Source organism: Gallinula chloropus (assembly GCF_964237585.1).
Source record: "Gallinula chloropus genome assembly, chromosome: 31".
NCBI classification, from domain to species: Eukaryota; Metazoa; Chordata; class Aves; order Gruiformes; family Rallidae; genus Gallinula; species Gallinula chloropus.
This window is the reverse complement of record NC_140116.1, coordinates 377,432-399,873: the sequence shown is the minus strand read 5'-3', so window position 1 is coordinate 399,873 and position 22,442 is coordinate 377,432. Positions and strand designations below refer to the sequence as shown.

Below are 22,442 nucleotides of genomic sequence, written 5' to 3'. Positions count from 1 at the left end.
CAGTTTAAACCACCCCCCCTTGTCCTGTTGCTCCATGCCCTTGGGAGCAGTTATTCCCCAGCTTTCCTACAGGGACTTCAGGGATTGGAAGGTCCCATAAGGCTACCCAGAGTCTTCTCTTTCCAGACTGAACCACCCCAACTCTCCCAGCCTGGCCTCACAGGAGAGGGGCTCCAGCCCTGGGATCATTTCAGTTAGTTTCTCTTTGAAGTGCAGAGTTTTCTTCCGTGCTGTGCAGGATCAGTCCTGATCCTCGTATCCAGACGAGAGCTGCTTTTGTTTCCCCTGAGTTCCATTTCCTGCCTGTCACACTCTGTTCTCATGGGACACACGTGGGACACACACTCTCCCTTTCCATCTCTCCCCAGAGCGCCACGACGCGCTGTATGTTGTCGGAGCGCTGGATGAAACTCTGGAGCTGAGGGGGTTGCGCTACCACCCCATCGACATCGAGACCTCCGTGTCCCGGACACACAGAAGCATCGCTGAATGGTGAGAGCTCTGCCCAACCCGCCTGAACCGTGGTGGTGTCTGTGTGGAGATCTGGGGTTTGATAGGGAACCCCAAACCAGCGATGCCAGTTCGGACTCCTTGTTGTGTTGCTGAGTCGTGTGCCCGGTTTCCCAGCCGTAGATCGGGTAGCACCGGGCTCACCAGCTCAGGAGCCTGGAAGAACGATCCTTTCAAAATAGAAGGGAGGATTTCCCGGTGTAAAGGGATGTTTAGATTGGAGCTGGGGGGCAGAGTGGCACTGGGGCAGCTTTGGGTAGCACAGAGGGGTACGCTTGTGGCTCCAGTGTGTCCCGACTGGGTCTGGGGGTTCCCTCGCTTGGCAGGGCAGCCGGGAGCGGCTGGGAAGCTCCATCTGAGGGTAAAGAATCCTGACCTGTGGTTCTTGTGGGAATCTCCGGGCTTCTCACTGGGGGTTTTGTTTCATCTTCTTCGTTTCCAGCGCTGTGTTCACGTGGACCAACTTGCTGGTGGTGGTGGTGGAGCTGTGTGGCTGCGAGCAGGAGGCCCTGGATTTGGTTCCTCTCGTTACCAACGTGGTCCTGGAGGAGCATTACCTGATCGTGGGCGTGGTGGTGGTGGTTGATCCCGGAGTCATTCCCATCAATTCCAGAGGAGAGAAACAGCGGATGCATCTCCGCGACAGCTTCCTGGCCGATCAGTTAGACCCCATATACGTAGCTTATAACATGTAACGTGGATGGGGTGGGGTGGGGGGGTGATTCTGGGATGTCCAGCAACTCTGCGGGACCACTAACTGCCAGAGGGGAGCGGTAGGAGTAAAGCTGGTGAACATTACTAATACTTGATGCGACGCTCGCTGCCGCGTTCCCTTCATCTCATCCCGTGAGGGCTCGTTAACCGGACAAAGGGGAACGTGGCAGCGGACACAGGGCACCTCTAACAGTTTACTGACAGCACGAGCTTTATGGGAGGGTCGGCGGGTGTGTGAGCTGTGGGGTTCCAAGGCCTTTACAGTAGCGTTACCTTTTTCACCCAGTGTAAATATATTTGTATTTTTCTCTAACCCCGGGTTAGGATTCTCTGAGGGGAGGGTTTGTTTAGTTGAGATGAGAAACTATTAAGAAAACAAAGGGTCATCAGAGCTCTGCAGTTCCCGACTGTCTCCTGTCCTTGCGTCCGCACTGTCGCTCTCCGTGCCCTGGGACCACCTAACGTTGTGCCATGACCAAACCAGAGTCACTGATTCCCAGAGAGATTTCTTGAATTTAAAGAAGAATTTTGCCTATATTTTAAATATGTAAATATTATTATACATAATTCACTTAGATAAGAGAATTAACTTGGATAATGACAGCTGAAGGTAGGAATTGAAAAGGAGGAGTAACTCTTGTGCAGACTTACTCTTGGTTAGACCCCACACGTGACACACGCGGCCTCGCTGGGCCCCTGGTTTCGGGGGGGGGGGGGGCGGGGCTGTGTCTCCCTCCTCTTGCTGGCCAGAACCATCTCTTAGCACATAGAAACTTCTGAGTTCAAACCCATCTTTGGGAGAGGCTGAGCTGAAACCGTGACGTGGAATCGGGCAGAAAATCACAGGGTGAGTCCAGAACGCTCAGCACCAGCCGCTGCCCCAGCCCTTGCGCTCCCCGTCCTTGGAACCCCTCAGTCCCACACGCTTCAAGCTGCTGGTTGTGCGATTTCGGTCGTTCGTTCAGCTCCCTCCTGCTAAAGCAGGAAACCCTGTAAATAGGTGTCACCTGGGTGGCCACATCCCAGTTCTCAAAGCACTTGGGAGTAGATGCTGGTGGGGTTTAAGGTGAACGGGATTTTTATTTTACAGGTGGAGGCACAAATCAAGTAAACAAACCCCATCGTTAAGTAACTGTGAGGAAACCCCCCCCAGGTGTCCCAGCTCTCCAAACCCTGCGTCCGCTTTCCTGAACATAAACAGAAGCCTCAGAGCAGCAGGGCTGAGCTCTTACTGCTTAGGAGGGAGAGATGGAGTTCCTTTGACTCAGAACTACCTTTATTTCCCCTAATAATCTTTTAAGACCAATTAAATTCCTATGAGTGGGAAGCAAATAAGCAATGAGAGTCCCCAGCGGACACTGCGCCGGGCTGGGTTTGGAGCCTGGCACAGAAAACACTGCGGGTTGGTTCCCCCATGGTGGTTGGAAGGTCTGTGGGTGAGATCGGAGCTGCTGAGAGGTTCCCAGAGCAGATCCCGGCGTGTCTGTGGGCAGAGCAGGGTCTGTCCTTGGAAACCAACACACTCTGTTTGTTCTTCACTGGAGACGGGAGGAGTGATGTTCAGATGGGAAGTTTGGGATGCTGGTTTTGAGAGAAAGAGTAATATTTGGTGGGTGAGTAGATGGAGGAATCAGGAGTCACTCTGGCAGGGCTGGATGTTAAGGGTTCTTTGTGGACACTTTGGTTTCCAGGGGAAAAACCGTTTCTGAACTGTTTCTGTATCAGCAGCAGCAGGAGCTCCCCCAGCGCTGCCCCGGGGTGTGGGAGCTGCTCCCCAGGGCACTGGCTGGACTCTGAGGACGTGCAGAGGGCAGGACAGCTGAGCCAGGGGCACTGCTTCGGGGTGAAGCGCACCAAGGTTGTTCCCCCTTTCAGCCACCAGAGTCTCCCTAGTCCATGTTCTGTGTCGCTGTTTCTTTCCTGAACGTGTTCTGCGTCACTCGACTCTCCCCTCTACGTTGTCTCGTGCAGCGGCACGACGCGTGGTGCAGCTTCACTTCCCTGTTGACCTTTTTCTTCCTTGAAGCTTCAGATAAATTGTTTCCCCAAACACTTTTTGTCCCTCAAAGTGGATTTTTCAAGTCCAGGTTTAGGACTTTCAGTTGCGATTCTTTGGGGAGAAGGAACGTGTGTGAAGCTTCCCAGGGTGCAGCGGGGCCACTCGCTGGAACGGTGGTTTTTAACCAACTGGATCATTTGGATTTATTTCGGTTTCCTTGGTTTTTATTTGCATCAGTGTCAGTAGCTTCTTATGGTTTGGGTTTTGTCTTCTGCAAGTTTACGGTGTCCTCTTTGTTCTGGCAAGTTCCATGTCAGAGAACTGCAGGTTTCCAGCCCCACAATAATGTTCCCATCTCCCTCCCAGTAAGCGCCGGGCAGCAGCTGGCTGGTTTTGACTTTGGGTGCTTCTGTCTGTGTTTGGCACAGGGAAAAGCTGGAGAGGGGGGTGGGAAACGCAGAGCCCTGAGTCTGGAAGCCCCAATTTCCAGCTCTTATACTTGTCACAGGACCTTCCACGGGTCACTTCACTGCTCCGCTTTCCTCAGCTGCCGATGGGGATGTTTCCTGATCCTCACAACGTCCCTGTGAGGTAACCGGCTGTACAGCACTAAGTGCTGCGTGCCCGTCGCTGCTCCCCTCGCTGCGCTTGGGGTCGGTTGGTTCTTCCAGGCTGGTACATGGTGATTTGGGGTGGTGGGAGGGCGCAGAAACTGCCGCCCTTTCGCTTTGCAGCGGCTGCTCCGTCACTTCGGCCAGAGATGAACTGAACTTCAGAGAACTGGTGGGGCTGGGTCAGGTCCAGAGTCGGGAGCTGTTCTGCAGCCACCGAATCCAGGGTCGGGTCCCAGGATGCGACTCTCCCGTCTCCGGTTGGGCTTCGCAGTTGCAGGAGGCGAATCGTTTCCTGTGGTAGCCCTCGGGTTCCGAGCCAAACTCGGCATTCCAGACACCTGGAACTAAAGTATTTGCTGGTGATGAACATTCCCGGAGCGAAACGTGGGGGGTACAGGTAATTCCACATCTTGTTTTGTTCCAGTTTGCGCTGCGTTTCGGATTTAAATAACTGTAATTAAGATGTGTCGTGCTAACGACCCTGAAGAGAAGGTTCTAAAGAGCAGAGAGAGGTTTTACCCCCAGTACAGGCGCAGGGTTTTCTTTAATTTCTGTTTTCCATCGTCACAGTCAGATACAGCATCATGTAATTATGTATAAAGTTTTTATTTATTTAAAGTTAGATTAGCTCTAAGTTTTTAAATTTAACACCTGGCTGGACAGTGTCCCATTAACGCATTGATTGTGTTTCCTTTGTCTTGTGTTAATAAATATTGATGCCTGATCGCTGGCTGCCCTCGTCCTGCGCTGGGTCTGCGAAGGGTGTCGGGAGCGCAGGGAGAACGCGGAACAAGCACGGGGAACGTGTTCCTGGGGTCTCCCCCCGCCGTGTAAACGGCCCGGGCCCCGTGTCCGGCTGGGGGGCGGGATGGGTTGGGCTTCATGTCGAGCTGGATTCGGGGATTTGTGGCCGTGAGGGGAGTTTGCGCAGCGATGGAAACGGCCGCTCCCTCCCTGCCCCCTCCCGCGTACCCCCGGTAAGAGCCGAGGGACCAAGAGCCCGGGGCGGAGCGGGAGGAGGACCCGGTCTCCCCCGGGCCGACGCCGGGGTGACGGGGCGGGGAAACGGCGTCAGCAGCGTTAGGGGAGCGGGGCCGAGCAGCTCCCGCCCCGCCCGCGGTGCGGTAACCGGACGGGCCGCGTGTGGCGGCGGAACCGGCCCCGCGGGGTCACCGCGCCCGGAGCCGCTTTCCGGGGCGGACGCGCCGGAACCGAAGTCGCGGAGATGACACGTCACCGTTTAGGGTGACGTCACGTCTGCGCACTGCCGGCGCCTGGGAGCGGCTCCCGGGGGGGGCGGGGGGGGCTCCGGGCCCCGCGGCGCTTCCCCGTCATTATTCAGGAGTTTTTACAGGTTCCTTTAGCGGGAAAAGCGGAACTGGCTCAGGACAGGACCAAACCCCCCACACACACCCAAGGAGGGGGGGATGTGCTGGAGTTCCGGGGGGGGCTGGATGTCCCCAAAAGCGTCACAGGGACGGTGCTTCCCACCCACACCACCCCCTCCCCCCACTTTTGGTCACTGCCAGGAGGAAAAGAGCCCCGGCCAGGGGGCCGGTAGGGCCACGTTGATTCCCAGACCGGGAAACACCCCTGGAGGGGGGGAGGAGGATGGTGCCCCCAGCCCAAGCCCCCTCGTGCCCCCAGCCCCAGCTCCTCCACTTCTGGCTGCCCAGCAGCGCGATGGGGACCCCCCTGCGCGAGGTGAGCACAGGAGCCTCGGGGGGGGCCTGAGGGTTCTGGTTCAAAGGCGAAGGAGGCGCTCAGGGGCTGTGGAGTTTTAGGTTTTATTTGTGGCTCTGGATAGAGGTTGGGTTTTTGTCGGTTTTGTGGGTTTTTTTGTATTTTTTTCTCTCTTTTAATTCTCCAAATGATCCCAGGGTGGCAGCTGGTTGGGGGGGTGCGGCGCACGAGCCCGGAGGTTTCTATTCGGCGCACTCTTCCTCGTCGCCATCATCTTCGCCATCCACGGACAGGGCCGCGTACTTGCTGGCGTGGCTGAACTGTGGGGGGAGGGGGTGGTCACACCTCAACATCATCCCCAGGGGGAGGAAAAGAGCCCCAAACCGACCCAAACTCCCCCTCCCCCAGCAGAGAGAACAGCTGTGCTGCTGGGAGCCAAGCCCAGGCCTTGCCCCCCCAGTGCTCCCGCTGCCCCCAGCTGCCCCCCCCGAGGTCTTACAGAGGGTGGGTTCTCATCAAGTTTCTTTGGCTCAGACGCAGGTCGCGAGTCGTGATCCTTCCGGCTCTCTTTCCTGCAAGAACCAGAGGCTGGGCCGATGACAACGCGCCTCAGGGACAGGCAAGGGCTGGGGAAGGGGGGATGAGCCCCACGCTGGGGCCGAGCACAGAGGGGGCACCACGCAGACCCCTCGGGCACCCTCACCTGTCCGAATCCCCTGGGCCATGGCCCGAGCTCCCGCTTCGCGCCTTGGAACTGCTCTCCCGGCCCCCGTCAGGTTTGTTCTCGTCTCCTGGAGGGGGGGAAACACCGTGACCACGGGCTGGGAACGGCCTCAGCCCTGCCCCACCATGGGGGGAAGGTTCTGCAGGTTCGAGTCGCCAAGCTGGGAGTGGCTCACGGCAAAAGGGGAGGCTCACCTTTCCTGTGGGTGTTTTTTGGGGGTGCCCCATCCTCCACTGGCAGGTTCGGTGCCGACTGGCTGGCGCTGGAGGGGGGGAAATCAAAAATGAACATCATGGAGAGCTCAAGGAGGAGACACCGAGGCCACGGAGCTGTTCACTGCCCCAGGGGGTGGGATCCTTGGATCCTTTGACAGCTGCCAGGCCTCTGGGAGATCTCGAGGGAGATGATGGGTCACCCCAGCCAGCACTGACCTCGTAGGAGAGTGCTGCTCTGAGTCCGAGCTCTGCGAGCGGGCAGGGGGGTTGCTGCTCCGCTTCACCCAGGCGTTCTCCTTGGGCGGGGGCGCAGGCATCACCTTCAGGGGCTGCTTCTCCTCCTTGGGCTTGGAGGTGGGAGAAGGGGCATCGTCCTCTTTGGTGAACGTTTCGTTCTCCAGAGACTTCTCGCTCTCCCTCCTTCGCGTGGCTGCAGGGGAGGATGCAAACAAACGGCACCTGTTAAGCTGCAAGTGGGGGGACAGGGGACAAGCTGGAGCTCCCCTGGGGCCACCTCACTCTGCTCCTTACTCCTGCCCGTTGGGCCGGTTCCCACAGAGGTGCCAGGGGGCCCCGAGGTGCCGGTCTGCGAGGACTCGCTCCCCGTCCGCGATCGCTCCTGGTTCTCTTCGCTTCGCCAGCTGGGATGCCTGTGCCAGAGGGAAGAGGGTTGGTCTGGGTGCTCGGGGAGGGACGGGGGTTAGTGAGGGGGTTCAGAGCACCCCGGGAAGCCCGGCCCACCTCTCTCGGGGTCGTCTCTCTATCCTCTTATCATCCTCCAGCTGGCGCTGCAGCTTCTCTTGCTCCTTCTGTAGCCGCTCTTCCACCTCCCGCTCCCTGGCAGCCGTGTCCACCGGTTTGGCCCCCCCGAAGATGGAGGCAGCCCGGCTGGACTGGGGCGCCGGGGCCACAGAGGTCTCCTCCTCCTTGGGCGCACTCCGAGGCTTCAGGTTCAGCTTCGGCCTCTGAGTGGGACCTGGGGGGTAACAGACACACTGCAAGTGAGCACAAATCCCACCCTGCAGGGCCCCAGGGGAGGTCAGATCCCACCCCCGCCGCCCCTCAGCCATCACCTCTGTCCTCTCGGCGGAAATCATCCCGGCCGTAGTCGTCCCGTGAGCTCCACCTGTCCATCCTGTCGTCCCGCCGGTCGTAACGGTCCTCGTAGCGGTCGCTGCCCCCTCGGTAGTCGTCATCCCGGCGATAGCCGCTGCCGAAGGCCCTCCTGCCGCTGCCTATCCTGGAGTCGTAGCCTGCAGAAGGAAAGGAAACCGCTTCCCCTGAGTCCCGTTCCCTCCCAGCGTGCAGAGCAGGAACCGAGCCCAGCGTCACCCAGCGGGCCTTGGGGATGGGCGCACCTCGGTCGTAGTCTCTGCTGCGGTCATCGTAGCGATCCCTGCCCCCGAAGCCGCGGTCCATATCCCTCCGTGGACCATCACGGTACCGATCGTCGTAGCGATCCCGATACCCTGGAGGCAGGAGAACAGGGCAGGGGTGTTAATCCAACATGAAGGGACCTGGCACATCGTTTCAGCCTCAATGCTCCAGTAACAGACACGGGCAAGGCTCTTCCTGCGCTCGTCACTGCGGGAGAGTCACAAATCCCACAGCGAAGCAGCAACATCCCACTCCTGTTCTCCAGACAGAGTCACTGCCCAAGGAAATAAGCTCTGGGTGGCCACTCTGCCGGCATCCCATAATACAGAGCAGCATAAAGCCCACCTGGGTGTCCCCCTAATGCTGATTTTTTGGGGGGAAACAATGGAAAGGAGGAAGAACTGTCTATCTGGACAGAGGTGGTGGGTTTGGATCTGGGCTACAGACTCGAAACAACCACCAAGTCCCGCAGGAGTCGTGCGTGTCGGGGCGGAGCAGAGGGAGCCCCAGCCCGCTGCAGGAACAGGGTCTTGCTCTGCCTACTCACTGTCTCCGAAGCTGTCGTCGCCCCTGCGGGGTGGGTAGTCATCAAAGCTATCGGTGGCGGCAGGACGGGCCCTCCAGTCGCTCTCGAACCTCTCCGAGTCACGGAAGCGATCTCGGTCCCTGCCGAAGCAGCGATCGTCCCGGTCTGCCAGGGAAAGGAGGGGATCTCAGCTTGGCAGGGCAGAGAGCGGCTGTCAGGGGTGAGCAGTGAGAGCACAACCCAACCCGGCCCAGTTCACCCCTGTGTGTCAGCAGGAGCTGAGCCAGTCAGCGGGACAGGGACAAGGGCACGGGGGGAACGGGCACGTTCGGTAGGTACAGGCAGGGAAAACATCCCAGCCAGGCCCTCCAGCCACGCAGGAGGGAGCTACACCTGTGGCCTGGCCCAGAGCAAGACTCAGACCTGGCGATTCAGGTCATGAGGACAGAGATTTGTCTGTCCTCAGCCAGGGTGATCACCGACCCGGCGCAGGACGCGGCTCCTGAGCCAGTGGGTGCGCGGGGGGCTGGTGAGCTCACCTTTATCCTGAGCTTGATCTGCAACATCCACTCGTATCCTTCTGTTCCCTAGAGACTGAAACAGCAGCGAGAAGTCAGCCCCACGGCCCCAAGTCCAACAGCCCCAGCACAGAGCAGGCAGCTCGTACAACACCGGGGCTGATGGCATTAAAAAGCTCTTCCTCCCCCATTTAAACCACTCCTGGGCAGGGACAGATGCACTGCACAAGATGCTTAATGCGCCTCCTGCACTCAGTGCCACAGGAGAACGTGCCTGATCTGCTGGGGGGGACGACTTGGGGGGGACGGGGGGGCTCCTGCTCTGTCAGGGCCTGGACTCACCTCTTCATTGAGGCTCAGAGCCTGGAACAAGGAGTCTATGTCTTCAAACTCAGCATAACCAAAACCTTTCAACCTCTCTGGATTGGTCGGCTCCCGCGGCAAACGTACAGCACTTATCTGTGGTGGGGAAGGAGAGAGAAGCTCTCATTAGGACTCCTGCTTCCCAACGTTCATCAGATGGGCAAGTGACATGTGAGGCCAGGCAGCTCGTTGCTATGTGGGCACAGAATCAATCCTCTCACAGACAAGAAGGGGTTCAACCCCCCCTTTCCCTTCAAACACCCATCAGGTTCCCACCAAAAGCGGCACCGACTCCTGTCTGGAGGGAAGAATTCGGCCCCGCCAAGAATCCCAACTGCACATCGCTGGTGGCTGCAGCGGGGAGGGATCAAGGGGCCAGGACAGCACCATGAACAAGGCTCCAACCCCTCAAGCCAACAGCAGCCATCCCTTGGCATCCCCTAAATCACCCTGAGGTCCAGCCCAAGCTCCTCTCTTCACGTGGCTCAAGAGGAGAAACACCAGCCACCTGCTCTAAGAGGGTTCTCACCCCGTCACCATCCCAGCTGAACAGTGGCAACAGCCATTTGCCAGCAACTCAGCAGAGACCCAGCAACCCAACAGCCGCGGCTGCCTGGAAACCATCGCTCACAGCCAGCTCTGGTCACAGCCAGCTCTGGTCACAGCCAGCTCTGGTCACAGCCGTACAACTCCAGGAGCTGGGAGCTGCCTTGGCTGATCCATGGCAAAGCAGGAACCAGCCCAGGCAGCCAGCGCAGAGCGGACAGGGATCACAGCACCCAAAACCCTGGGACATAAAGCCCCTGCCACCTGCCCAGCCCACGCTCCCGGCCGCTACTCACGTTGAGCCCTCTGAAGAAGTCCTTGATGGACTCTTCCGTCACGTCATAGGGCAGGTTTCCCAGAAAGGCCGTGTAGGGGGGGGATTTCGGGAGGCGGCTTCTGTCTATGTTGGGTTCCCGAGCCGCCCGCGGGGCGGTGGGCAGGATGGAGCGGTCGATCGGAGGGGCCCGGTACACGTCATCATCATTACTGTGCCAAGTGGTTGAAACTGGAGAGAGGAAAAGGGCAAATCACCCAAAACCCCACCCAGCTGAGACAGGTTGTTGCCAACACCATCACCCCAGCTGCAGGGCGCTGCCTCACGGCTGAGGAGCTGCACGCTGACGCCCTGGAATTCCTCCATTAAACCTCCCTGGGATTAACCCGTTTGGATCGCAGCCCCTCTCATGGAAAAGCAGCTGGGCTCCAGTGCCCACCCTCCGCTCTGCCGCGGGGTCACACCCACGAAACACTCTGTTACCCCATTTCTACCCCCCCCATGGGTGCCAATCCCCACCCCCCAGTCTCAGGTGCTAAGGAGAACTCTCTGGAGCTCCTTCTCCAGCTTAATTACTTCCCAGGAAAAAAGAAACAATCAGCAAATGTCTCAATGTTTGGGTGTGTCGCTGCAGGTCACCGCCTGTTCACGGGTACAACCGAAGCAGCAGCGTGGTGACATTACACTTCCCACCCCTTTCTGTGTCCCCCCACCCCGCAGCAGGGGAAGGGTCTGTCTGCAAAGTGCCCCCTCGTGCCGCAGAGCGCAGGAGGAAGCCGGGGGCAGCACGGTTCCTGCTCGGAGGCCGCGGGGTGTTCTGGGCCTGTGGCTGGGCAGTGACTGTACCGTCTCCTTCCAGGTCGTCTGTCTCGTCGGCCCAGCTGACGGGTTTGGGGATGTAGGTGGGGCCGCCGCCGCCGCCACCATCCTCTGCCAGAAAGTCCGTCAGAGTCAGGGTCTTGCCCTTCTTGTTCTTCTTCTTCGCTGTTGGGGGAGAAGGGGGTGAGATGGGAGTGAGCAACGGGTGGGAACAGCCTGGTTTGGGCAGGGGGGAAGGGGAGAGGCCACTGGCCCGCAGAGGCGATGGGAGTGACTGAGGGGGTGCTGCCCACCCCCTCCCCATTCACCTGCCCTTTCCAAAGGGGCAACAGCCACACACGCAGCACAGCAGGAACCCAGGGCTCCATCCCCCAAAGCACCCTCATGCTCCACATCTCCGGGGTCAGCCCACCCACAGACCTCCCTGGGGCCGCTCAGCTCAGGGGAGGAGGCAGCTGAGGGAGCGGCCACCCCACTTCCACCCAGCCCGCAAGCAAGGGGTGTGCGGGAGCACGGCACGGTCACCCCACAGCTGATCCCACAGCCAGAGCACGGCATGGTCACCCCACAGCTGATCCCACAGCCAGAGCACGGCATGGTCACCCCACAGCTGATCCCACAGCCAGAGCACGGCACGGTCACCCCACAGCCGATCCCACAGCCAGAGCACGGCACGGTCACCCCACAGCCGATCCCACAGCCGGAGCACTGCAAGGTGACCCTACAGCCCATTCCACAGCGGAGCACGGCACAGTGACCCTACAGCCAGAGCACGGCACGGTGACCCCACAGCCGCAGCAAAGTGACCCTACAGCCGCTGGGACCCAGCAGCCGCCGGCCCCACTGACACTTTCACATCTCCCAGACTCCTCCAGTTTGGGACTGGGGTTATTCCCAGCTCCGGAGCTGCGAGTGGCCAGGGAGGGTTTATTCCCAGAGGCTTCTCTGTCTCCTGACACAGCCGGGTGTTGTGAGGGGCTGCGACACCCCCCGGGGCGCCGGGAGAGCCGGGCTGGTTTTAGGAAGGTGGGTTAGGATGCAGCCTGCAAAACTCAGCTTTCTGCCCCCCTTGTCCTCCTTGCGGAAGGAATTGCTGCCCCCTGAGGAACCATCACCCAGAGCATGGGGCTGATGGCTCCTTCACCTGCAAAAGTATCACCTTCACCTGCAAAAACACCCCTTCACCTGCAAAAACACCCATTTACCTGCAAAAACATTCCTGGGCAGAGCACTGGGAGGGGTGAGGGGGCCTGGCACCCCCCAGAGACTTGGAGTAGCCCCTTCCCAGGGGTTTTAAGGCAAGAGAGACACACTGGCCTGCTTTAAATGACACCACAGCAACACAGAACTGGTAACTGCCTTGGAAAGCACGTGCTCTGATCTTCGTTAAGGAACAATGAACTTCGGGCTGCTGGACCCCAGGCAGATCACCTCTGCCCAGGCTGCTGGCCCGGGGTGTGATAAGGGAACTGCAGCGTCGCAGCAGCCTTAACGGAGACAGAAATGACAGGCAGGAGTGTGCAGGCCCCTCATTTGCTGTCTCTTAATTAGCCAAGGCCTGCCTGGCAGAGCTGGGAGCCCAGGGACTGCGCCCCTGCTCCCCAGACAGCGCGCAGACCGGCCCCTCCGCACAGCTCCCGGCACCGGCATCCAGGTAACGGCTGATGGGGTTTTCCAGACGGGAAATAAGAGGGACAGAGGCTCCAGATACGGATCAAAGGTGACACCAGGCCTCAGTCCTGCTTCCAGCACCCCCAAATCTTCATTTCTTGGGTCCCACTGTCCCCACCTCAGTCTCAGTCGGGGTTTTAAGGCAGCATCAAACCGGTCCCTGCCCTCTCCGCCGGGTGCAGGGAAGAGGGAGCCGTCCTGCCTCCCCAGACTTGCTCCTGGGAGCTCCAAGGATGCTGGGAGCTCCCCTTCTCCAACATTCTTGCCAGATCTTTGTTCCCAACATCTGTCCAGACCCCAGAAGGGACGGAGAGAAGTGTTGAACCTAAAAATGACCCTTTATCCTGCAGCTTGGCCAGCTTCTCCCTCAGACGTGTTCTCCGGTCCCGCTCCCATCCCTCCGTTCCCCCCACCCACCACGGAGCTGCCTGGGCTGTGCCCACGAGTGGAAAGTTCCCCCATCAGAAGCGGGCAGCGCCCTGAGGACCCCATCCCATCCAGCTGAGAAGCGCCTGATCTCAGGGGTGACACCTTCCAGCCCCCCAACGCAGCAGCAGCAGCTGTATCCAGGAGGGTGACAAGCTACAGCCGCTGCCAGGCCCCCTGGGTTTCACCACCAACCGCAACCAGCTCTGGGTCCCCTCACGTTTTGTCACTGGCTTTCAGGACAGCAAACCCTCCCCTCCACCCGGAGGGAAAGGCCACAGAGCCGGCCAGCCCTCTGGAATGGCTCAAGCTCCCTTTGCCAGGGGAAACTCATGGAAAGATGACGTCAGCCCTGGATAGAAGCGCTGGGAGAGCGGCAGCAGAGGCGACCGCCTGGAAAACACCCAAGGAGAAACAGTCTGATGCTGGAGACGAGCGCTGCTCCCCAGGGAGGCTGGGCAGCATCTCACCCTCCCCACCGCGCCGAAACCGCATCCCAAATGGCGCTGGATCCGCTCCCGAGGGCCCGAGCTGGAGCTGACAGCACGAAGCAGCCGCTGTCGCGGGGCAGTGACGTGACGCTGGGCAAAACCAGCCCCTTCCTGCTGGGTCTGCCCTGCTGAGGGGCACGTCTCCCCCCACCCAGCAAAGCCCTGGGGCTGTCGGCCTCCGCGCACGGTTCTGACACCAGATGAGGCGTGTGGAACCCTGAGGAGGGTCCTGCAGCTGTGACCCACGCCCAAAAGCCTCCCCCATAGCTCCGAGTCCCCACTGCAGCACCAAACTGGGCCCCAGCCACTCCCTGGGGCTGATCAGGCTCAAAGCGCACAGGGGGGTGATGCCTGCCCCATGCTACGGGGAGAGCCGAGGCTGCCAGCATCACCCCTGCACCCCAAAGCACGGGGGGGGGGCTCTTCGGCATGGCCACAGCTGCAGAGCCCCGACAAAGCCCTCTCTTTCTGGCAGCAGGCAGGCGGCATCGTCCTTGCCCACTGCGGCCCCGGCTCCAGCTCTCGGCCCCGGTTTAAGGTTTCCCCTGCGTGCCAGAGCCCGGCCGGGCCGGCGTCCACCGGCGCCAGGTCAGCAGCCAGGGGAACAGCGGCTGGGGAACGGCAGAGGGGTTCTGGGGCAAGGGAAGGATTCCTGCGTGTCCCCCAAGGATGAGGGGGCGAGGGAAGGATTCCTGCGGCCCCTCCCCACAGATGCTCGAGGGGAAAGCGAGGAATCCCCGCATTCCCCCGCCCGGGCTTCAAATGGCGCCGGGAAGAGCCGCTCGGTCCCGGGGGCCGCGGGGGGGGGGGGATGCGGTGAGTTTCTCAGCGGGGGCGCGGGAATTTTTGGGGGAAAAAAGGGTGAAAAAAGGCCCGGCGGGGGTGCGGGAAGGGGAAGGGGAAGGGCCGCCCCTGCGGACGGCTGCCCCGCTCCCGCCCGCGCCGAGCGCTGCCCGGCCACCATCTTACGGGGAACAACCCCCGGAAGCGGCGGCGGGACCGGCCCCCCCGGGGCGGCGGGGGATGGGCCCGCACGGCGCCGCCGGGCCAAGAGACGCGCCGCTTCCCCCCACAGCGCGCTGCCCGGAGGCCGCGAGGAGACTCAAGGGTACGCGGCGGCGGGAGGAGGGAGCCGGGACGGGCCCCGGGACCACCCCCCGCCCCCCCCGCCCCGGCCCGGTACCGGCCGCGTGCGCGCCGCGCACCCACGTGGGTGCGGCCCTGCCCTGCGCCCCCCCCCCCCGCCCCGGCCCGGGCCGCTCCGCGCCTGCGCAGTGACGCGGCCGAAGGTTCCATCTGGCTTCCCGCACACGCCGCCTCCCCCCGCCGCCGCCGCCGCCGCACGTCAATCACCGCGGCAGCGCGCGCCCCCCCGCCAATAGGAGGCGGGCGGGGGAGGCGGCGGCGCGCGGAGGACGACACGCTGCGGGGGGAAGGGGCCCGGTCCTTCGCCGCCACCCCCCCCCCCTCCGGTCCCGCGACCCCCCGCTGCTACCGCCGGGCCCCTCTCCCTCCCGCTCCCCCCGGGGAGCGACAGTGCCCGGCGCGGGCAGGCGGAAACCTATCGGCGCCGGCCGCGTCCCGCCGAGGCCGCCGGACGCCGCCGCCACCGCGCAGCGCTCACCTGAGGCCGCCATGTTGGGAAGAGGCAGAGAAGGCAAAGGACCCGGATGGCGCCGTCACGTGACTACGTACGGCCCGCCCCTCCCGGAGGCGGGGCCGGGCGGGGAGAGGCTGATTCTGCGCTTGGCGGAGCCGCCCGCGCCGCGATCGTGTGGGGGCGCCCGGGCAGCGCAACGGCACCCCCGGGGACAGCAGTGACACCCCCGGGGACAGCAGTGACACCCCAGGGGACTGCACTGACACCCCCGGGCACTGCGCTGACACCCCCGGGGACTGCAGTGACACCCCCGGGGACAGCAGTGACACCCCCGGGCACTGCACCGACACCCCCGGGCACTGCAGTGACACCCCCGGGCACTGCACCGGCACCCCCGGGGACAGCAGTGACACCCCCGGGCAGCGCAATGACACCCCCGGGCACTGCACCGGCACCCCCGGGCACTGCACCGACACCCCCGGGCACTGCACCGGCAGCCCTGAAGCGCCGTGCCCCTTGTACAACGCACCATCCCCCCGTGCAAGGCACCCGCACCCCGTGCCCCGCCAGCTCCCGTGCCCGCAGACCCCCCTCCCCACGCTCAGCCCCTGTGCAAGCCCCCCCCGGGGGTATGGAGGGGTCCCTCAGCTGCTTTTGGGGGGTGGGAGATGCTTCCTGGGCCCCCGGCCTGAGGGGTGTTTAGGGAGGTGTCCCCGGGGACGGGGGCGGCGGTGGGGTCAGCAGCTGGCTGGCCCTGGTCTCGTTGGCACTGCTACGGGGGGGGGGTGTCGGTCTGTCCGCTTGTCCTTCTGTCCGTCCATCTGCCACACCTCCCGCACCCTCTCCTTGCACCCACCCCTCCACAGGTCTGTCTGTCTATCCATCCCCCTGGCTGTCCATCTGCGTGTCTGTCTGTCCCACCCACTGACCGACCCATCCCTCCCTCCGGATCCATCGATCCACCCACCCGTCAGCATCAACCCACCTGTCCGTCTGTCTGTCCCTCCCGTGCCTCAGTTTCCTTCTGGTGCAGCCTCCCCGCAGCCCCAACCCTGTTTCCCTCCCCCAGCAGAAGACGACACCGGGACACAACATCTCCCCAGGGGGAAAGAAACTGCCATTTTATTTGGGGGGCGGGGGGTGTCAGCGTGACCCCCCCAGTGTGCTGGGGGCCGGACGGGCCCCTCCGCTGGCTCAGTACGTCCGCACCTTCACCTCCTTCGTCTCCGTCACCACCTTGCCGTCCACCACCCTCTGCGTGGTCCTCTGCGTGGTGGCGGTGGTCTCCTTCTCCAGGGCATCCTGCAGGCTGCAGGGCGGGGAGGGGGTGGCTGAGGGGGCGGGGGAGCACCCTGGGGTGTCCCCCTCTTCCCTAGCGTCACCCCACGGAACTGAGAGATGACGGAGCCGGAGCATCCTTGACGATGGGACCCGGACAACCCACGCCCCCACCCAGGACCCATCCCAGCTGGGTGCTGCCGCCGTCCCCTTCCCACCCCAACCCCACCCGACAGACCCAGAACAACCCCCCCCCCCCATGTCACCCCCTCGTTAGAAGCTCCCGCTGCCCCCCCAGCCCGGCCCCTCTACCTGAACTCCTCCCCCCCTTCCAGCAGCTGCCGGTAGGTCGTGATCTCGGCCTCCAGCTTGCTCTTGACGTTGAGCAGGGCCTGGTACTCCTCGGCCTGGCGCTGCAGCTCGTTGCGCACTTGCAGCAGGTCGGCCTCGGCCCGCAGGATCAGCCCGTTGAGCTGCTCCATCTGCACCCCGTAGCGGTTCTCCACCTCCAGCAGGTTGGCTTCCAGGCCGGCTCTCTGCGGAGCACCACGCCGAGGGCCGCTCAGCACCCCGGGCAGCTCGACGGCCCCGCGGGGGTGGGTGCTGGGAGTTTGTTGGGTGGGTTTTGGGGTGTTTGGGGTGGGGGAAGGGCACCTGGTTGCGGAGGGACTCCAGGTCGATCTCCAGGGTCTGCACAGAGCGGCGCAGGTCCACCACGGTGCTGCGGGCTGTGTCGATGTCCTTGCTGCTCTGTGTGATCTCGATGGTGCTCTCGGTGATCTTTGGGGGGACACACATATGTGGCGTGGGGGGGTCAATGCCTTGGCCCAGCCCAGCATGGGCACCCCAACCCACGGAGAGTGACACTCTCCCAGGAAGAGCAACTCCAAGGACTGGGGTCCCACATGATATGGGGGTCCTCCAGGAATGTCCCCAGTGCTGGGCCAGAACCCCAGTGGGTCAAGACCCCCTGAAGGGGTGCCTCTGGGGAACACCCCGATGTCAGACTGGGGAACCCCAGATGAATTCCCTGCCCCCCCTTGGGTGAGGACCCTCAGATGACCTTCCCATTTTGATGGGGGATGCCCCTGCTCCCCCCCCCCCCCTTATCTTGATGTCCCCCAGGAAGACACCCCCTGGGCTGTCACCCCAGTTGTCTGGGGACCACTGGAGCCCCCCATGGTGCAAGTTTGGGTGGGGGAGCAGACCCACCTGCCGCCCCCATTGCTTCTCCAGGTCCTCCAGGTTCTTCTGGGCCAGGGCGTCGTACTGCGCCCGGATCTCCGCCATGATCTTGCCCAGGTCCTGCGACTTGGGCGCGTCCACCTCCACCGTCAACGCTGACTCGGAGACCTGGGCCTGGAGACTCTTTACCTCCTGCAGGCAACGAGGGGCTGGCCTCAGTGTGGGGTCCCCACTGGCCCCAGAACCCCTCCACGCCCCTGCAGATTGACCCTCACCTCCTCATGGTTCTTCTTCATGAAGATGAGCTCCTCCTTGAGGGACTCAATCTCCCCCTCCAGCTGCATCCGGGCCATGTTGGTGTCATCGATGACCTTGCGCAGCCCTGCGATGTCGTTCTCCACCGAGAGACGAATGGCCAGCTCTGCCTCGTACCTAGGAACAGGGCGCTGAGTGGCTCCGGTCCTGGCCGTGTCCCCAGCCCTGTCCCCATCCCCACCCTCCTTTCCACCTCCAGCCCTCCCCTGAGCCCATCCTACCCCTCTCCTCATCCTCAGCCTTGTCTCAATCTCTGTCCTTATCCCTGTCATACCCCTACTGCCGCCCCCACCCCATCTCCATCCCTGTCCTTGTCCCTCTCTCCATCTTGTCCTTGTTTCCACTCCCGTTTCCATCTTCTCCTCATCCCCATTTCCATCCCCATCCTTGTCCTTGTCCCAACCCCATCCCCGTCCCATCCCTCACTTGACCCTGAAGTCATCAGCCGCCAGCCGCGCGTTGTCGATCTGCAGCACCGTGCGGGCGTTCTCCACTGTCACGTCGAAGATCTGGGGGGGACACAGGACACGGCACGATGCCACACGCACACACATCGACAGCGTCACCGGGGCGCAAGGACCAACCCCCGCCCCCCCGCTGCCACCCGCCCGCGCCACCACCCACGTCACCCAGGCAGGTGCAGCCTGGCAGCTGCCCCGGCTTCCGCGGCGGGGGGGACACACCTCACCCCGGAAAAGCAGCAATAAACCAGGGTGGGGGCAGGGATGGGGTTTGCTTGGGGGGGGCCCAGGTGTCTGGGTCCTGCGTGACCTTGAGTCTGGCCGAGAACGTGGTGCTGGGGGTGCCGTGGGGCTCGTTTGCCTAACGAAGGCGGCGTTGGAACCCCCCTGACACCGCCTCACCCCACGCCCTTGGTCACAGCTGGTCGTGTCCCCATCTCCCAGTTGCCCCCCGCCCCCGTAAAGCCCCCGGGGCCGCACGGCCCTGACCCCCCACTGCAAAGTGCACCCAGCCCCACCACCCTCAGGGTTAATGCTTAACCCAACGGGGACACCAGCCTCGGGGACACCACCCGCCCCCCCATCCCCTGGGGACCCCACCTTGTCCCGCAGGTCCTCGATGACCTCCCAGTAGTTGCTCCAGTCCCGGGTGCTGGGACCTTTCTTGGCCATGAAGTCCCGGATCTGGACCTCCAGCCTGCGGTTCTCCTGCTCCAGGCTCCGGACCTTCTCCAGGTAGGTGGCCAGACGGTCGTTGAGGTCCTGCATCGTCTCCTTCTCGTTGGCCACCATACCAGCACCCGTGAGGAGCATGTTGCCCCCGTAGCCGCCCCCATAGCCGCCCCCGTAGCCGCCCCCGTAGCCGCTGGTCAGGTTGGTGGTGCGGGTGACGGAGATGCGGGAGCCCGAGCCCCCGGCCCCGGCGTAGACACTGGCCGCGCTGCTCAGGGGGGCGAAGCGGCGGCTGGAGCCGATGCCGGGGGCGACACCGGAGCGGTGGGAGCTGGTGTAGACGGTGCTGCGGGAGAAGCTCATGGTGAGGGTGAAAGCAGAGGTGTGGGAGCGGCGACGGAGCTGGACGGACGGACGGACGGACGGACGGATGCGCAGGATTTATAGCCAGGGAGAGGCAGGAAGGGGGGAGCGGCCCCGCGGCACCTCCCCAGGGCCCCGCTCCGGGCCTCCGCGCCGGGAAGGTGGGGCTGGATCCTGCCCAAGGCTTTTGTTCTGGGACAGGCTGAGGGACTGGGGGGGGGTGCAGGGTGCAGCCACAGGGCTCAGCCCCTTAACCTGGGGGGTGCAGGTGGGGCGCAGGGCAGAGGGGCTGCTCAGCCCCACACATGTCAGGGTACCCCAGAGCTCCAGCTCTCCCCACTGTCGCACACCATCACCCCATTGATACACCCCCCCACCCCAGCATCTCTGGGTGCAGTGGGACCCCCACCACCCATTTCCTGGGGCTCCCGGGCAGAGACCCCAGCACTGGGGGCGTGGGGGTCCCCCGTGGGAACAGTCCCCGCGTGGCTCGGAGGGGCTCGCCCTGCCCAACCGGCTGCAGGAATCCTGCCTGGCCTCTTCCCCTCCCCCGGGCCCGGGAAGGGGGGGCCCGGCCATCCCATCCCACCCTCCTGCCCCGGGGCAGCCGGGCCTGCCCGCCTGCACCCCCAACCCAGGGACACCCCACCAGTGGGGCTCAGCCCCCTCGCCCGGGGCCTCTCCCCCGGTAGCAGCCCCAGCCCCCCGGGATTTCCCCTACACCACCCCCCGCCAGACCCTTATCACCTCCCGCGGCTGATTTAGGGGCTGGAGCATCACTTGTGGGTGGGGGGAGCACAGAGCCGCATTCCAGCGTTATCTGAGAGCATCGGCGCTCTGTGCTGGGGAGGGGGGGCTGCAGCCGCGGGGGGCTCGGGGGGGTGTGGGGCAGGACACGTCCCCGCTCAGCCCCGGGGTTGGGAAGGGCAGCGATGCCCTTCGCGGGGTGTCCGGGGGGGGGCTGCGGGTGGGAGCGGGTCACCCCTGCGGGGGAGGGGGGGTGACACGCGTGGGAGCAGGGAGGGGTGTGGGGGGGCTCCCTGCAGCCTCCCACCCCCGTCCCACGCTGGGCTCCTGGCCCTGCCCGTGTTTGCTCTGGCCAGGACATAAAAGTGTGAGTCAGGGCAGGGAGGGGGAGGATGGGGGTGGGGTGGGGGGGCATCTTGGCATCGCCCCGCTGCCGCCTCTAACTCCAGACATTGGGATCGGGAATGTCCCAGCGGTGCCGTCTCTGCCCCATTCCCCTGTCCATCTGTCCCCTTTGGGCCGCCAGCCCCACTCCCACCTCACTCAGCCCCAGTTTGCCCCATTCCCCCCATTCCTGTCCCATTCTCGCCCTGTATTGCCCCATTCCTGCCCCATTCCCAGCCCGTTCCCAGCCCTGGGCCAGGCTGGCCCCACGCCATCGCCAGCCTTGAGCTTGTTCCTCTGCCAAACCTGCGCCATTTCGGCTCCTTTGAGGGTGCCGGTGGTGGCCCCAGGCCGGGAGGAGGAGGAGGAGGAGGCGAGGGGATGAGGAAATGGAGGCGCAGGAGCAGCCCCGGCTGGAGCTGGGCTGGGGGTCCCCGAGGTGTCAGACGCACCTGGGCTGGCGGGGTGGGGGGGGGTCCCACCCTGGGCTCCCAATGGTGTGTGTCTCCCCCTAGGGTCCCCACCGTGCCCACCCTGGGGCCCCAGGGGTGTGTGACATGGTGGCACCCGGCAGTGTTTGGCCAAGGGGTGCTCATGGGGCTCCCCAAGACCCCCCACGCCTCTCTGCTCCGCTTTGGAGGAGGCTCCACGGAGGCGGGAGGACCCCTTGACCCCGCTGCTGGCGGGGGGGGGGGGGGTGGGGGTCAGGGGCCCTTCCCCACCCCGGCCCTTTATCGGGCACATTCCTCCCGTGTCAGGCAGGTGATGGAGGAGCTGGGAGCCAGCACGTCCTGTCCCCCCCCCCGCCACCCCCACCCCGGCCCCGAAGGCCGCCAGACTTCCCGGTGCGGCCATAAAAGCAGATGAAAGCTCGAGGCTGATAAGGCTCCTCCGCCCCCCCCCCCCCACCCCCCCCCCCGCCGCCCCAGCCTCGCCCCAGCGCTGGGGATGCTGCTCCCACCCCGGCCAAAACCCACGCACGCAGCTCAAGGGGGTCACCAGGGTCCCTGGTGGTTCGGGGCCACCCCCCACCCCATGTCCCACAGCTGCTGGTGACACCGTGGGACATGGGGACACCCCCTTCCACCCGCCCCCCCCAGCGCAGGGGCCACTGCACCCCACTCCCCGAGGATTAAGCAACATGTCCAAGGTCCTGCCGCATTCCTGAGCCAACAACCTGCAGCTGGGACCCACCATCCTCCTCCTCACCCCCAGACCCACCCCAGGGGCTGCAGCAAACAGGCTCAGGCCATGGGGAAGGGGCACCCAGAGGGGTGTTTCCCCCCCAAACCCATGAGCACTCTCGAGGTGCTGCCTGCATGGGGACAGGAATGTGGCATTTGCCCCCAGCCCCTTGGGGACATCCCCTGAGCCCCCATGTCCCTCTTGTCCCCACAGGGGTCCTGTGGGACCCCCACCCATCCATGATGCACCTGAGGGGTGGGGGGGTGTCCCCTGCACCCACAGCTGGACCACACAGCACCCTGCATCCCCTCGAAGGGTCCTGCCTTTACACAACGCCCAGCAATGGGGAAGGGGATGCATCCCCCCAGGACCCCCCTCTCTGGGGATGCAGGTGGCAGCTGGCAGGGGACAGTGGGTTCCACCCGTCCCTGTTGTCCCTGGGCTGTCACCCATCCCACAGCAAACAAAAGCCGTGGGGAGATGTTTGGCCTCCACCCAACACAGGGTGCGGCCCCCCCACCCCTGGCTGATGCTGATCCCCTGGGGGGGCGGATTTAGGATGGGCTGCAGCACCCTGGGGTGCTCTGTCTCCTCTGAGGTTCCCAGGGAGGGGGTGAGTAGGGGATTTATGGCTGAGTGTCTCCTGGCATGGGGATACCCACCCATGGGGCTGAGTGGATTTGGGGCTCAACTGGGGTCACTACTGGGGGGGTCCTGCTCCCCGCTGTGCTCTGTGCCTCAGTTTCCCCAGGCAATGGGGCTGGAGCAGAGCAGGGCTTGGC

The 22,442-nt window shown here is 63.4% G+C and overlaps 3 protein-coding genes across 3 annotated transcripts in view; 1 reads left to right on the top strand and 2 right to left on the bottom strand.

Moving 5' to 3' along the window:
* Positions 1-1,615, top strand: part of DIP2B (disco interacting protein 2 homolog B) — a gene marked incomplete at its 5' end in the record, with an annotated part of 54,530 nt that extends 52,915 nt beyond the window's left edge. Inside the window, 2 exons of the mRNA XM_084277297.1 lie at positions 369-492; positions 953-1,615. Coding sequence (XP_084133423.1) covers positions 369-492; positions 953-1,205 — 377 coding nt within the window. The 3' untranslated portion in view covers positions 1,206-1,615. The remainder of the gene's footprint in view (positions 1-368; positions 493-952) is intronic.
* Positions 1,616-5,610: 3,995 nt separating this feature from the next.
* Positions 5,611-15,116, bottom strand: EIF4B (eukaryotic translation initiation factor 4B). The gene is made up of 15 exons (XM_084277301.1): positions 15,095-15,116; positions 10,910-11,047; positions 10,086-10,294; positions 9,223-9,339; positions 8,902-8,956; positions 8,384-8,527; positions 7,818-7,928; positions 7,533-7,712; positions 7,201-7,435; positions 6,991-7,109; positions 6,676-6,889; positions 6,439-6,506; positions 6,224-6,311; positions 6,020-6,092; positions 5,611-5,840 (listed from the first exon to the last, which is right to left on the bottom strand). Exons 1-15 carry the CDS (start codon positions 15,105-15,107, stop codon positions 5,763-5,765), a joined length of 1,842 nt encoding a protein of 613 aa, XP_084133427.1. The 5' UTR covers positions 15,108-15,116; the 3' UTR covers positions 5,611-5,762.
* A 1,050-nt stretch (positions 15,117-16,166) lies between these two features.
* Positions 16,167-19,475, bottom strand: KRT18 (keratin 18). Its single transcript, XM_084277316.1, has 7 exons — positions 18,910-19,475; positions 18,275-18,357; positions 17,809-17,965; positions 17,561-17,725; positions 17,003-17,128; positions 16,661-16,884; positions 16,167-16,379 (listed from the first exon to the last, which is right to left on the bottom strand). The coding sequence occupies exons 1-7, from the start codon at positions 19,342-19,344 to the stop codon at positions 16,265-16,267; spliced, it is 1,305 nt and encodes a 434-aa protein (XP_084133442.1). The 5' UTR covers positions 19,345-19,475; the 3' UTR covers positions 16,167-16,264.
* Positions 19,476-22,442: the final 2,967 nt, after the last annotated feature.

Bases quoted from the DNA above. Each gene is read 5' to 3' on its own strand.
- EIF4B (XM_084277301.1), bottom strand. The intron at 7,436-7,532 runs GTGATGGCTGAG...GTTACCCCCCAG, and splicing joins TTTCCGCCGAGAGGACAGAG to GTCCCACTCAGAGGCCGAAG. The intron at 5,841-6,019 runs GTAAGACCTCGG...CTCCCCCCACAG, and splicing joins TTGATGAGAACCCACCCTCT to TTCAGCCACGCCAGCAAGTA.
- KRT18 (XM_084277316.1), bottom strand. From the start codon at position 19,344: ATGAGCTTCTCCCGCAGCACCGTCTACACCAGCTCCCACCGCTCCGGT. The intron at 17,129-17,560 runs GTGGGTCTGCTC...GTCCCCCCAAAG, and splicing joins AGAAGCAATGGGGGCGGCAG to ATCACCGAGAGCACCATCGA. The intron at 16,380-16,660 runs GTAGAGGGGCCG...CCCGCCCTGCAG, and splicing joins GAAGGGGGGGAGGAGTTCAG to CCTGCAGGATGCCCTGGAGA.